The sequence below is a fragment of the Dermacentor variabilis genome, chromosome 10 (assembly GCF_050947875.1).
Source record: "Dermacentor variabilis isolate Ectoservices chromosome 10, ASM5094787v1, whole genome shotgun sequence".
NCBI lineage: Eukaryota > Metazoa > Arthropoda > Arachnida > Ixodida > Ixodidae > Dermacentor > Dermacentor variabilis.
The window spans coordinates 47,998,726-48,013,485 of NC_134577.1; the positions used below are offsets into that span (position 1 = coordinate 47,998,726).

The window sequence follows — 14,760 nt, forward strand, 5'->3', positions numbered from 1 at the left end:
GCCCGTTCCAGGTGCTTCGATGCCATTATGTGTCATAAATGCAAACTTACCGTCGTAGTAGGTCTTCTTGGCGTACGTGGAGTAGCGGGGACCAACGTTCAGAGCCTCGTAGTGCACGAAGACTCCACGGACACGGCTAGCACTGCGTAGGAGAGGACCGCACTTATAGGCGCACGTTTGACGAGCGCGTTACTTTCGTCTCGGTTGTAGCGATGAGCAAACAGTGTTGTATAACTGTGGGACTATCGCGAAAAACTCGCTTGTTCGTATACGGCTCTTCACAGGTGACGGCCTGTAAAGCCCGGAAACCTTCGTAAACTTGTTTTAATGCGAAACACTGCATTGTGCGTTGCCAGCATCATTGATGACTTACTCACACCGGAGTGCGGCGTCTCGAGATTGGCTCGCGCTCTGTTAATTTCACAAGCAGCAACGGAGCAATTTGGCGCAGGAATGTCGGGTTCTAATGTATAATGCATGACTGCAGAACAAGGGCTTATACGCGCAATTAACGCCTGCGTCACACCGTTAAAACAAAACTATTGACTTCAAGACGAAGTTTTCTAGATGCTATATTAAAATGTGACTGAGACTAAGAGATATTGCTTGCTACACAAATAAAACGACCCCTACTGTCGCGTGATAAGTTGGATATAGTTAACTAAAGTTTCCCAAGTCTTCGTTTACACTTATCACCCAGGTCAAGAAAGCCACTGAAGAGTCATTGCCATCGCTGTTTCAAGACGATTCGAAACATTAACATGAAAGCAGCCGTTAGAGAGGATGATGAGAATATGAGAATCGTGAAGACTACCTACGTTACTGTTGGTCGTTACCAGCGTTGTCTTCCTTCCATTGATAACTGCGGCTGACGAACCGTGCGACTGCAGTGAACTAGCGTCGTTAAAAAAAATTAAATTCTGGAGTTTAACATGCTAAGACCACGATCTGATTGTGGGGCGCGTCATAGTAGGAGACTCCGGGTTAATTTTGACCACCTGGAGTTCTTTAACGTGTACCAAAATTTAGGGACCAGGAGTGTCCTTTCAATCTGTCCCTATCAAAATGCGGCCTTTTCTTCCCGGATCGAACCCGCCACCTGTAGCTCAGCAGCGCAGTCATAGCCACTGCGCCGCTACCGTGCGGGTGCACTGGCGTTGTTAATACCTTTAAATAAGCATGACATGTCCTGGACAATTGCAATCTAAGTTCGTGAAAACCACAGCTTAGGTCATGACTACTGCATCGTGTGCACGCAAATTTAGTGTCTTTGTTTAGCCTCTCTGTCCCCTGTTATTCGCCTTCCTCCAACACCCCCCCCCCCCCCCCATACAAGGTGCAAGCGTGAAGTCGAATGCGAATGCGACAGGGTTCTTACAGAACGTGGTTGGCCGGGTGCTTGTCCTTGAGGACGGACTTGAGGGCGGTGTACACGTAGCTCTTGAGCTCCAGACTACGGTCAAGCTTGACGACGAGGGACACCTGCTGCAGGTCCCACTTGGTGGGCACGGACTTGAGCCAGACGTCGAAGGCCAGGGTCCTCACGTCAACTGGTTCACTGACGTTGAGCAGGACAGTACGGACCAGGGGGCTCACCTGAGCACCGTGTTAGGCAAGCGTTGAATGTCGTGCTTATGGATGACCGGAGCGGTCGCTCAACCGATTCTGATCGCGGCAAATAATTCGCCAGACTTTCTATCCCGCACTGCCGTGATTCAGTCACAGGTTTTAATCGATCTAGTACGAAGGCATGATTCAACTAAACTTCCTCTGCATGAGCGAGTGCTCAGCGAGGTAACAATTTAGGCAACAATCTCGGTATCTTTCGCAACACTGGCATCGGCATTATTGGCCGAGCTGCAGGAATTTCACAATCGTAGTGCCCTGTGGGAGTTATTCCTCAAAATGGCTCAAAGCACGAAGGGAAAGACACGAAAGAACAACTGACCAAGCGCTTATCCTGCGTCCATCTTGTCGTATTTGTCTCTTCGCACTTTCCTAACAGTGAAGTTCTTCCTAAAAATCCGCTACAGCTGCAGAATAGCTGAGCTTGTTTAGGGCAGTCGAAAACCGGCAACATTTGTGTTCACATTTGCCGTTACAAGGAACAATTTCATAGATGCAAGAGATTTTGAAGATGTTTTGTGCATTGCACTGTAATGTGACAGAGATGGAACGCGGCGTCCAATATTTTAGTTATCAACCTGACACTTGTACTTGTTTCATACACTGACCTCCTTAGGGAAGTACTCCACAACGTGACTGAGGGCAAGGAGGACAGCCTTCTTGACAAAGTAGACAGTTTCGTAGTATTCCTCTCCTTCCTCCACCAGCTGGTACAGGTTCTCGGCGGTGCCGTTAAGGTAGCTCACAAGCAAGGGCAGCACTTCGGGCTTGGCGACCTTGCCAAGAGCGTTCAAGTAGCCGACCAGGACCTTGAAGTCCGTGGTGGTCTTCAGGGCCTCCTCAAGAACCTGCGACAGGTCGCATCAAAATAATGTTCAACTGTTCAGAAAGTTGAAGGCATAAGGAGTAAAATGTGGGAAATATGGGTGGAACTTCCCATGGCCAGAGAACCACTATGACGAAACGACGAAATCAGATCTGGCTTAAGAAAGCCGACGCTTTTGTATGGCGCGTACATAGTTCTTGCAGGCCAGACAAGCATCAAGAAAGTGGGCTTGTAAAGTTCTATCGTTTTGAGCGAGGCCTGTGCAAAGGAACGTATTTTTTCAGCTATATTGTTTTAAGTGGTAATAACTAAATATAAATTTTTGAAGGCTGCTCATTGTCTTGGAGCAAGCAGGTAAAAGTGGTTCTATCTCAGATTTACTAAACGGCTGTTCCACTTATTTTTATTAGAGCTAGTCTTGGCAGATACACCTTTTTTCGGAGTTATCTGCTGTCGGAGGTCAAGTTCACTGGAAATAAAAGGCAGCGAGTGGTTCGTTTCAACGTAACAAAACAAAGCCGTGGCTGCAACCACTAATGTAGTCTCTACTTTTTGTATAACTGTTTCTCATCATGCTTCTGAAAGAATCCGTAGGTTATTAGCCTGTGCGCTGTCATCAGTCCCATGACCAATATAAAAAAAAAAACACATGCGAAGGTTCGCTACGGTGCCGAAGGTGTAGTTGATACTGCACCTCAACGTTGATGAGATTTGCACGCGAGTACGTGGAGTTGTGGACGTTGCTGCAAAGTTACACCTACCTTAACGTACTCCACGAGGTCAGCGACAGTGCACTGCTTTTCCAGGGGGAGCACAAGCCGCTCAACGGGCACGAACGGCAGCAGATGCTTCGGCACGGAGGGAGTCTGCTCGTAACGGGACTTGATCTTCGGTATGCGGCGCCAGCTGCTCTTGTAAGAAGTCGTGGAAACGGTGTCGTAGTGGACCCCAGTGGGACAGGCCTTCTTCACAGCCTCACCAAGAGCATCGCAGACAGCGACCTTGACGAGGGGCTTGAGAACGGTCTCGGTGGTCTTGCACAGCTCCTGCAAAGAAGCGTCGCAAGTGGTACGTCAGTCGCGTTTGTGACTCCAACGATGGGACGTCCTTGACACGCAGTGCACTTGTTTAGAGACATTATAATTACTTTCCTTAATCATACGTTTGCGAGCTGACAAGCGTGAATTCATGTTTGGTGTCGTGAAAACTGCCCTTAGGTGCCACTGTGTGCTTACGTAGAATAGTAAGTTAAGCTTGACGGCACATTAAAGGTGGCATCTGTACCGAGCATATGCTTTCCGTACATTTACGCTTGTATGAGCTTCTGTGCTCACGCTTACCAAAAGAAGCTCGACGGTCTCCTTGTCGACGTAGGCCGAGAAGACAGACAGCTGACGGAACAGGCGGGTGGCCTCGTACAGGCTCAGCACCTCCTCCTTAACAAGGTGGACGGCCACTTCCGCGGCCGACTTGCTGCCGGCCTGGCCGAGAAGGTCGACGTACAGGGCCCTGAAAAATCGAGAGAATGTTTTGGCGTTCACTTGCGTGCATGTTTAGTACCCAGGTTGAAAATACTCATCGGTGGTGCGTTAAAATTAAAGTTAGATTCTGGGGTTTTACGTGCCAAGAACACGGTATGATTATGAGGCACGCTGTAGAGGGGGAGTACGGAATAATTTCGACTACCCGGGGTTCTTTCATGTGCACCCAATGCACGGTACAGAAGCGTTTTTTTTTTCATTTCGCTCCCATTAAATGTGGCCGCCTTGGCCTGGATATCATCCCGCGCCCTCTAGCTTATCAGCTCAACGCCATAGTCCCTGCGACCCCACGGCGGGTCGGCTGTGCGTTGGAATGGACTGGCAGTCGTAGGCCGGCCGCTTTCCCCGCCGCCATGCGTGTTTGTGTCATGTTTCTCCACCTTGACTGCATTAGATAGGACTTTAGAGGTGCTACTGACAGGACAACACCTTTACTGTTGCCTAATGACTACGGATGCGACATTCGGTCTTAAAAACCAACAAAACAAAATTTGGCATGATCCTTTGGTTTCATCTCCCATTTAACTTCTTGTCTCATATTTTCTTGGATATCATTTGTGGATACGCCTTCATTTGAACTTCCTTTTGCAGACGCACTTTCTTTTCTCCATGGGAAGTGAAGTTACTAAATCAACCTTGAATATATATTTCCTAAAGGTTTGAGATTCTCGATTTAACACCACCCTGTACGGCGATGTTTGTTTGTTACTTGTGACCAAAGGAACCGCACCTGAGGACCTGCTCCTTGGGTTCAAGCTCGCTGGTCTTGGTCAGGAGGGACTGCGGCAGAGCCTGCTTCAGCTGATCGGTGTTGAGGAGCGAGACCATGTGCACCAGCTTCAGCATGAGCGCGGGAGTCTTCTTGGCCTCGGTCTCGAGCTCGAGGCTCACAAGCTCCTCGGCGACCTGATCAAGCACCTGAGTGAAGACTTCGGGCTTGACCTGCTCGGAGCTGCCCACGAGGTAGCTGTAGACCGGGAGGTCGAGGTACTCGGCGGCCTCGGGAAGGTGAAGCTCGAGCGAGGTGTGGGGCTCGCCCTGGTACTGGACGGGAGTCGTGGGCGGGACCTCAAGACTGGCGAGCTCGAGCTGAAGGCGCGTGCGCACCACGACGGAGCCGCTGAGCAAGGGCAGGACTGTGAGACTGTCGGTGAGGGCGCTCTCGAGAAGGCTGCCACTGACGTTGTAGTACGAAACCTCGTGGGCGGCCACGACGTAGTCGTACTGAAGCACGTGACAAAAAAAAACAACAGATGTTTTGATCTCGGCACTTCGACACGATGTCTCCGAAACTAACGTGAGCTGGCGGAAGACGGCAAAGGCACAACGAAGGCAGGTTAAGCTTGGCTGGTCCCCTAACTCTTTGAGGGGACGAAAACTTCTATGTGCTCCACTCGACAATACATCTCTTTTCGTAACAACAAAAAAGAAAGCTTGTCTCACTTTTCTTCAGGTGATTATATATACTATTACTAAGGGAGGATATCAATATTCTGACTTAAAATTAAAGTAAAATGAGACCGGCGAAGAAATCAAAGGTCTGTTAGTAAATGGTATTAGTCATTTTAATTGGGAGTCCGTGGTTCCTGGTCTTCATTAATGTAAAAACACCGACGAATTTCACGTGTGCTCAAATTCATTCTTGTTATACGAGACTGCCACTGCAGTGTCATCTCTTACTTTCGTAGCACAAGCACTTATTTGTAGTGCGGCTACAATTTGCTGCCTGCTATGGTACATTAGGGCAGTGATGATTACACTAAATGAGACGTGTAAGTCATGGAACGGTCAACTATATTGTCAGAACAGGCTTTAATCACCGACCAGGGCGTCGCACAAAGATGCTAATAAAGCTTTGCTTGCGGAAGCCCTGTTCCAACCTCTCACCTACTTTTTGCGAGATGCCCATATATGGTACGTTCAGGTTTTGTCTTCTCGCCTTTAACTCATTTTAGTTCTCGTGACACTGTAACAGTGAGTAATAATATCTAGGCTTTCTGTAAGAAATATATCTGGAGCGTTTGCAACAAACGTTTACATTCAGGACTGGAGCGAGCTCAACGACTGTTGTACGTTCTTACCGGGCCGAGTCCCTCGGGGCATCCGGCAAGAGGCTTGCTTTCGTAAGCGGAAGTGTCCTCCTGGTATCCTGGAAGGTAGTTGTTGGGAAGGTGCTTGGAACACACGGCGTAGTACCCCTTGTGAGCAGGACCCCGGGTGGTGTGCACCGGGCGGGTCTGCTTGCAGTCATCCAGGTACTTGGTCTTGGTCACATTGTACACCGGGCCCTCGGTGTAGAGGTTCTTGGTCAGCGAGTGCACCTCGTACGTGACACGGCAGTGTCCGCTCACACCATCCTGCGCGCGGGAGAGCGTCGGCATGAGTTACGGACTCCCCGGTTAGACGGCGCTGTTCGTGTTCGTGCCTTCTAGCTCTAACCACGTGACCTAGACTCTGCTCACGGACCCTTGTGTTCCCTGGTGTACGTGCTTCGTTTCAAGGATGCAAAAGTTTGCGTTATCTGCGGCTGCTGTTGCTGAAAAAGAAGAAAATCCAATGACGCCTAAGCACTTCTTACGAGTTGTGAATGCGAAAGCATTGATGTCCAATTGAACGCCGCTGAGCGGCCCTTCTTGCTATGAACTCCTTGCGGGCAAGCGATCGCGTTGAGGCGCTTGGCGCGTATTAACGCGACAGCGTTAAGGGCCCCTTGTCGCACACAATTCGGCGTCGACGTCCAGCGTCGACCTTCTTGCGAAGAAAGAATCGTTCCGAACGACGCATACCCAACCACACATACACTCGTGTAGCGCAAGGACGTTACTGAGCTAATTGAATTTCTCAAAGTAAAATGCGTCAGAAAAATCATAAAACACAACTTGCACACAACCTACAGACATGAAAGCGTCGGATTTTAATTTGAATATACGAGAAAACATAATTCTGTTGCGCGAAAACTCAAACACACACTCAATTTCCAGCGCTTCCACCATTCATAGAGCGGTGCCCTCGGTTCCTTGCAACACCATCCAGATGGCGCTCCCTTCCCCGCATCCGTGGCCCGCGCAAGAGGCCGCGTTTCTACCAGAACGCTCGCCTTCGTGCATAGCGTAAGCTGCCAGCGTTTCTCGCTAAACATTACGGCTACCATAAGCTCCTGTTACCGGGAAGTGTGAGAAGCAGTCAGGGGTCTTTGAATTCTATCGCGTTACTTAGGCCTCCTTCAAATTTTTCGTTTGGCCTTACCGAGGCGCAGTTAGAACGGAGGCGAGAGCTTGCGCGGACAGTGAACGTGCTGATAGCACAGGCTTCCGATAGCGAAGGTGACGTGGCGTCGTGGTGATGCCCTTTCCCGTCACGCAACACCTGGCGCACTAGCGAACACCCTTCGCCCCACTGCTCTCCCTCGAGGTGCGCTCGTGGCGCGGCGTCGCATCTAATGGGAGTTTGCCTGCCGTTTCGCTGCTACAGATTCCGGCTTTGTCGCTCAATGGGCCATTATTTGTGCAGACCCGATTTTCTTGCCTTTCATTGCTTCAGCTTCGTATGTTCCGCAGCCTTCGTTCAGGTGTCTCGTTCGCTATTCGAGTGTGATAGCTTTCGCTTGATCGGTTAACAGAACAGTTTGTTAACAATTTTCGCACTTAGGCTCCAGCTTACCTCGTAGTAGGCGGCCGAGGTCGGAACTTCCTGGGGAGTCTCAACCTGGTTCTGGAAGAGCGTCAGCAGGGACTTGTACACGTTGTGAGCCAAGGTCGAGACCTCGGGGCCGACCTCGTACTTCACCACCTGTTGGCGTAGACAAACATGCGAGCATGCATCAGCTCAGCCGTGCTATGAAGGGCCGCATGTAAGCTCACGGAGCTGTAGTGTTACTTGGGAGTCACATGACGATTGAGGTGACCAGTTGTTGTCACTGTATTTAATCTTCCTAAAAAATACATACATAAAAGAAATTTTGCTGCGTGTGCAACTACTTCCGAGTTTCGTACTTTCAAAGATTTCAATTTCGAAAAATTGCAGTGAATATAACAAACACCTTACACCTACAGTAGGAAGTCATCATCATCATCAGCCTGGTTACGCCCACTGCAGGGCAAACGCCTCTCCCATACTTCTCCGACTACCCCGGTCATGTACTAATTGTGGCCATGTTGTCCCTGCGAACTTCTTAATCTCATCCGCCCACCTAACTTTCTGCCGCCCTCTGCTACGCTTCCCTTCCCTTGGAATCCAAGGAAGTAGGAAGTACCTTTGTTCGACAAATAGCCGTGACGTAATTATTTTAGTTTACCGGCGCCTTGTTTGTCGTGCTACCGAGAAATAGCACTATCCATTTGAAACGTCCGAGTGCTTTTCGTTTCGGTTGGGTAGACCACCGTGGGCGCTCATGCATTCCTGCTGTCTCTGCGTCCACCCAAACCAGGCTCGCCCTGTCGCGAGAGTGTCACCTCTTTACTAATTAGCGCCACACGCTTGCCGCTTTCCTGCACATTTTTTTTTTTACGCTTGCTGAGCAGGAAAGCTATTGGACAACCAACTTGGCATGGCGCATTATTCGTGTAAAAGAAGTGGAGGCACCGGGACGTGAAACCGATATGGGAAGAAGCCTGATTTAGATTTGCCTTAAACGTCCCACTATACCAGCCCGACTCTAGCCCCCCTAATCATAGGGATACCAAAATGAAAAATGGATTCAGTTGTATTAGTAAAGGACGCTTCTGCGGTACCACAAAAAAAAAAAAACAAGGACTTCGAGCCACTCTTCTTAATCAAGTTTATTTTCTTCTTCTCTCGTTGTGAGAGCAGGCTTGATAGGCCACGTAAGGCGTAAAAACGAGGGACAGGGGGTGACGCCGTCGTGAAGTTCTCGCACAAGCACGCCGTGACGTCATGAATTTCGATGTCATTTGATCGGGGCCCAGTTAACCTTTCTTTTCTTTCATCGCTGAGGATGGAGTTCATTGTACACTAAAAGAGGCAAAGGTGTAACTTGGGAAGCTTTGAAAACCTTCACTGATCCGTCGACGATGGCACGAACATATGGGAAATTACTATGAAATCCGTGACGTCACACTCTCGCACCGGCGCCGCATCGTGGCGCGACATTGAAAAGAAAGATTGTCTGCTCCTCAACTTACTACTGCGAAGTTAACGAATATAGAGTTTTGAAGCAACACTTCTTCGGTTTAAGCTGATTTAGGTTTTAGCGATCGTTTCAGTGGACTTGACACTTGGTGCCTTTCCCTCGGACGCCTCACCTTGCCGGCGCTGAGGACGAACTTGACCGGGTAGCGGAAATGCTGCGAGTAGTCCACCGCGAAGGTCTCGTTCAGCAGCGGCACCGACACGTTCAGAGGCACGGCGGTCAGGTTGTCCAGGCCGCCGTACAGGTGCTCGTGCTTGACCACCGAGAAGTTGAGGAAGCGCGCCTCGTACGTGTCTTGTCCGGCCGGGTAGAGGGCCAGGTCTCCCGCGTACTGGAGTCCAGCGCCCTCGGTCACAGTCAGTTCTGGGCTCTTCAGGGTCACCGTGGCCCGAACCTTGTAGACCACGCCGCCCGATGACTGGGTCGGCGGTACCGGATCTGCGACACGCGGCGACGTGGTCAGCGGTGTAGTGCATGGATTTGGATGGTCTCCTGACCTACACGCGACAACTACCCGCCGTAGTGGCTTAACGGCTATGGTGTTGGGCTTCTAAGCACGAGGTCGCGGGATCGAATCCCGGCCACGGTGGCCGCATTTCGATGGGGGCGAGATGCGAAATACATCGTGCATTTATATTTAGGTGCACGTTAAAGAACCCCAGGTGGTCCAAATTATTCCCACTACGGCGTGCCTCATAATGAGTTCGTGGTTGTGGCGCGTAAAACCCCCGTGATTGAAGTGAATTGATCTATACGCTATTTAATGTCTGTGTGTTATCGCATGTGGTAGGCAATCGTCGTGATCACTAGTCGGTTATGCTCGCCGAAAAACCAACACGTCTCCCAGCGCCCCTCCCCTGTCCTGCGAACTTGGCACCCATTCTTCGCCAGCAGTGTCTTCAATTATTTCGCTCGATCTGACTTTCTACCTCACAGGCTGCAGTTTTATTTCCGGGTAGCCATCTTGCTTGCTTAATTGGCCATCATTTTTATCTTGTATGGACCTCGTAATCACTTTTTTCCCTCTTAATTTCAACCAGAATACGTCCCACTGTGTCCCCGCAATCCACGTTACTGTATTTGTAAGTTGCGTAAGTCATGTTAGTAACGAAGGATATCAAATGCGCTACTTTCTGGGAAGAAAAGGAAGCTGTTCTAGTTGCTAGGCAGCATTGCAAGGCTTGAGATTTTGCTCCCGTACTGTCTGGAGCCTTCCACAACCGTTCTTTTCTGTCGATTGCCTTTGTAATCATCCACCGAAGTTTAGCCTTTCACAAAGCCGCTGGCAAGCATCGGAAGGCAAACATTGTCAGCAGGGGCCGGTCGAACTGCGTGACCGTACAGCAGCAAAGACAGCCACGAGGGCTGTTGTGGAATAACTGCAAAGCACCGCAGATATCTCGAGACTACTGTGTTCAGTGATTATTGCGTGTCATGCATAACTTCTTTCTGTCATCATTACCTTTGTCCCCTCTCCTCCTTCCCCTGTGCAGAGTAGCAGGCCAGGGCGTACTATATATATCCTATAGGCCGACCTGCCTGCTTTTCCTGCAACAAATTATCTCTTCATCTCAGGCAGTCCAAGATGAGGCGAATCTCTTGCTTATTATCTAGGGTCTTCCTAATGAGCCTCGCTGTATATGCGCCATCAGAATGTATCAGTTTTTAACTGCCGCATTCGGCACTGAAGGACTGTTTCCACTATGAGAGTAGTAGGCTGTGTGACAGGGAACGAAGGAGACGTATGCTTTTCGTGCTGGTAGCGCTTTTTGTTGCTTGCATCTGCTCGAAACGATAGTCGAGCGAATCTTTCCTCTACGAGTAGTGTGGTTGCGAATTCTTGCTCTAAAACATTCAAATCTTGCAAATCCATATCTATTGAGCGAAGAATGGCATAGAAATACCGATGCTGTGTTTGACGCTCTGACTTTGCAAGCGGTGTCTAAGGATCACGATGACGCGAGAAGCTTACACATCGTATTTGCGACAAGCAAATAAGGCGAAGATATGGCAACAGCACCATCCGTGGCTTAGCTCTGCTTGTTTTTGCTGCGCACTGTAGAAATCAACCTTACCCTGGCATTGAAATTTATAAAGTTCAATCGCTCAATGTTGCAAAAACCACACAGAAGTTATTCGTAACCAGTCGAGATACTCACCGAAGAGGACGCCATTTGCCGCAGCTGCAAAAGAAAAAAGAAAGCAATTGAATTAATTAATTTATGCAACAAATAGCACAAAGCTCAAAATTCGTGTTGCACATGCATTACAGATAGCGTAAACACCTTTCAGCTTTAAAGCAAGGGGTGTGCTCGAAGTTATATATGTTTTGGAACATGCGACTAATGGAAACATTTTTACACCACCATCTGCTTGACTTGCGACCAGCTTGGTGCGTGTTTAACTGTTTTTGCGCTCATCTTTTTTGAAACTCACTTGTGTAATATCACTCTCTTTATGAATGTTTATTGCTTAGTGCTCTATTCGGAGCGTTGATCGAACATGAAAATTGCTTTGTTATCTACTGCACCGAAAGTCGACATTGTATGCTGAAAAAAAAAAAAATATGAGGCATTACAAATGCACACAATGCACTTAGGCGAAAGTGGGACCAATTTTTTTTTCATAAGCACAACACGATGCTAGTGGGTTTTAAAAATACGGTTAGCATTACGTACTAAATTTCGATGGGTAAACTTAAGTAGGGCATCGCCGAATAGCGACCAGCGTATCGCTAACGCCGAAAGTCTTCGTCAGGTGCACATTTGCTTACGGGACCTGTCGTCTGGCATCGGCGATTGTCGGTAAATCAGTTTATCTGCTTCAGTAATCTCATTTTTTCGATTACGAAATTTCCTTCCGGCCACGATACATTTGGAACGTGTCCCAAACTATTATTGTACGGTAATGGATGCACGCAAGTCCGCGAAGACTCTGTCTTCTACCCGCCGCTGTAGCTTAGTACCTATGGCGTCGTTCTACAAAGGTCGTGGGTTCCACGCCGGCCTCGGCGGCTGCGTTTCGATTAGGGCGAAAGGCAAGAACGCTTGTGCACTTAGATTTGTGTGCGCGGTAAAGAACGCCAGGTGGTCAAACTTATCCCGTTGTCTCCCACTACGGCGTCCCTCATTATCAAATTGTGGCTTCGACACGTAAAACCCTAAAATTGAAATGATTCTTGTTTTTTTTTCACGCGCAGCACTGACATTGTTATGCACCATTCCCTCACCGCCGGTACCGGTCAATCTCTGATGAATCGCAGTTACGTAGCAGGCAAGGAACGTACTAGCAGATAAGCTTAGTACCGTCGGTGTGTAGGTGATCACTGTACTCGAGAAAAACCTCCGACTAGAGTCGCATCCTTCTGAAGGCGTTCTTTTCCTTCAAAATCCTCGTTTGAAATTACAGCCACCACTCGCATGGTTTCGGTTTGCGACAAGACGTGCAGCCGTCTGCACACGCCGGCTTCGATGGCCGCTACAAACATCGCGAATTGGAATTTCAACGCAGCACTATCGACAGCACGCATGAGCGACAGCTTGCCGAAACGCGTCACTTCCTGTTGCATTAACCACTATAGACGCACTAAGCTTCGTGCGCCGCTAGATGATCGAAAGCCGCATGAAGCTGATGAACATGTCAGGAGTTTCATCTAAACAACAATTGCAGCTGCTACTCCAACGGCGTCCAGACTGGCGCATATCGAGCAACGACTACGACATCGCTTGAGATACTTCTGACTGTAGCTTCGTTAAACTGCAGCACGAGCAACTTGAGTGCAGCAACGAACAGGCTCAATGATGAAATCTTTAAGTTTGCTTTGAAGTCATTGATGCGGTAATAAACCCGCAGCCGTAGATTACAGCCTTTGCTAAGCGACGTCATCACTTCTCGATAGCAACCCCGCCTAGACTTGGGACAGGCGCCTCCGCTGCATCATGCATTCTCTTCATTATAGGACCCAACATGCCACGAGGTTACGCCTGTGACCACGTAACATATGCGACCGCCTCGAACGTCGCCGGGACCTTTTCTTCCTAACTTAATGATACCCGCCGCAGTACCTCTGTGGTTATGGCATTGGGCTGCTGAGCCTGATGTCGCTGGTTCGATCCCGTGTGCGGGGACCGCATTCCGATGGGGGCGGCACGCAAGAACGTTCGTGTGCCGTGCATATTAGATGCACGTTAGATATACCCGGAGTCCTCAACTACGGCTTCCCTTATAACCCGCCGAGGAATTTCTTGGGCGGTAAATCCCCACAATTGAACTGCTCACGGGACGGCGCCAGTACTCGAAGCAAATAACCGCTGCTAATCCGTCTATAGTCCAAGAGCGTCGACAGGCGGGTGGGGTCAGCGAGCAAAGGGACCCGCGAGCGGTGGAACGGCGGCTAGTCGACTCTCCCGAAAGCGCATCCTCCGACACCGAGCGCTCTCGATGAAGCGTGAGCAGAGGGCTTCCCCGCGTAGTCCGTGCGCCAAGCGGCGCTGTGCTCACCTGCGAGAAGCAGCAGCGGGAGACCGCAGAGGACACGCATCCTTGGGCTGTGCACAGGGGACAACCGAGCGTGCTGCCCTGTGCCGGCGGCCGCGGCCCGTTATATAGGGTCCCGGGGCCCGCTGCTGATACAGGGCTGACGCCGCGGCTGCTCGTCTCAGCAGCCGAGATTAACGGGGCCGGAGCGCGCTCGGCTCTTCTGCCGATCCGTGTGCTTGCCGCTGCTGCTGCTGCTGCTGCTGCTGCTGCCTGCCTGCGACGGTGATGAGAGCGGCCTGGCGCCTCTTCGCTTTCTTCGGGTTGGTTTGGCGTGCGGGTGGCGCACTTCAAGTGGTGCACGTTGTTGGGCGGGTTGGGTGCACTGTTTCGGCGAGGCAGAGCTCGAAGACTGGACAGTGCCGGCGCTTGATGCCAACTATGAGACACAGTTAATTATGGACGGTCATTTCCACGGAACACTTATGCAGCCTCTTCACGAAGAAACGCTGCACTAATTTATTTAGTCATAATATCCCCTATGGCAAGCCGAACGGTAAAAAAAGGGGTGGGAGGAGAGGAGTAACATAAATACGCATATCCACACCTGAAGACCTATGGACAAGCGCACGAGGTGCTTCGTTAAAAATAGGTTGTTCTTTCTTTTCTTATTTCACATCAGAATGTATCTTCAAACGAAATAAGGAAAGCATTGCTTAGCATTCATTGAGTTTCTTTTTCTTTAAGCTTTGCGAAAGTCTTTTTGTTCTGATAAAATTATTGCTGGATAGAAAGAGACTTTATATTAGGGATGGTGGCCATCTAGGACAATGTGCGCAGAACCACCTCCCGAATGAACGTGAGGCACGAATTCTTGCGGTACTCACATGCTGTGATAAGTATAGAAAGAGCCTAAAATACTTTTGAGAAGTTTTCGGGGAGAGGGCCCAGCGGGCATGAGACTTGTTGGCTTGATGACATGTTCTGGTGCTTTCGCGAAAGAACGTCTTGAAGGAAACCAGTTTATAAATGATGTCATGGCATATTGAGCGGAGATGCTATGGTGTTATCAGCATTGGTTGTTGTGATATCGGCATATAACATCTGTGCAAAGCTTGACACATGGTTTATCATACGCAAAG

General features: G+C 49.6%; 1 protein-coding gene across 1 annotated transcript in view; it reads right to left on the minus strand.

Moving 5' to 3' along the window:
• The window catches only part of LOC142560480 (uncharacterized), a 31,936-nt gene extending 18,221 nt beyond the window's left edge, over positions 1 to 13,715 (minus strand). Inside the window, exons 1-11 of the mRNA XM_075672632.1 lie at positions 13,643 to 13,715; positions 11,302 to 11,325; positions 9,255 to 9,580; positions 7,654 to 7,782; positions 6,075 to 6,350; positions 4,724 to 5,217; positions 3,793 to 3,961; positions 3,214 to 3,498; positions 2,235 to 2,474; positions 1,379 to 1,596; positions 51 to 142 (exon numbers count right to left, since the gene is read on the minus strand). Of these exons, the coding sequence (XP_075528747.1) occupies positions 51 to 142; positions 1,379 to 1,596; positions 2,235 to 2,474; positions 3,214 to 3,498; positions 3,793 to 3,961; positions 4,724 to 5,217; positions 6,075 to 6,350; positions 7,654 to 7,782; positions 9,255 to 9,580; positions 11,302 to 11,325; positions 13,643 to 13,682 (2,293 nt within the window). The 5' untranslated portion in view covers positions 13,683 to 13,715. The remainder of the gene's footprint in view (positions 1 to 50; positions 143 to 1,378; positions 1,597 to 2,234; positions 2,475 to 3,213; positions 3,499 to 3,792; positions 3,962 to 4,723; positions 5,218 to 6,074; positions 6,351 to 7,653; positions 7,783 to 9,254; positions 9,581 to 11,301; positions 11,326 to 13,642) is intronic.
• Between the last annotated feature and the right edge of the window lie 1,045 nt (positions 13,716 to 14,760).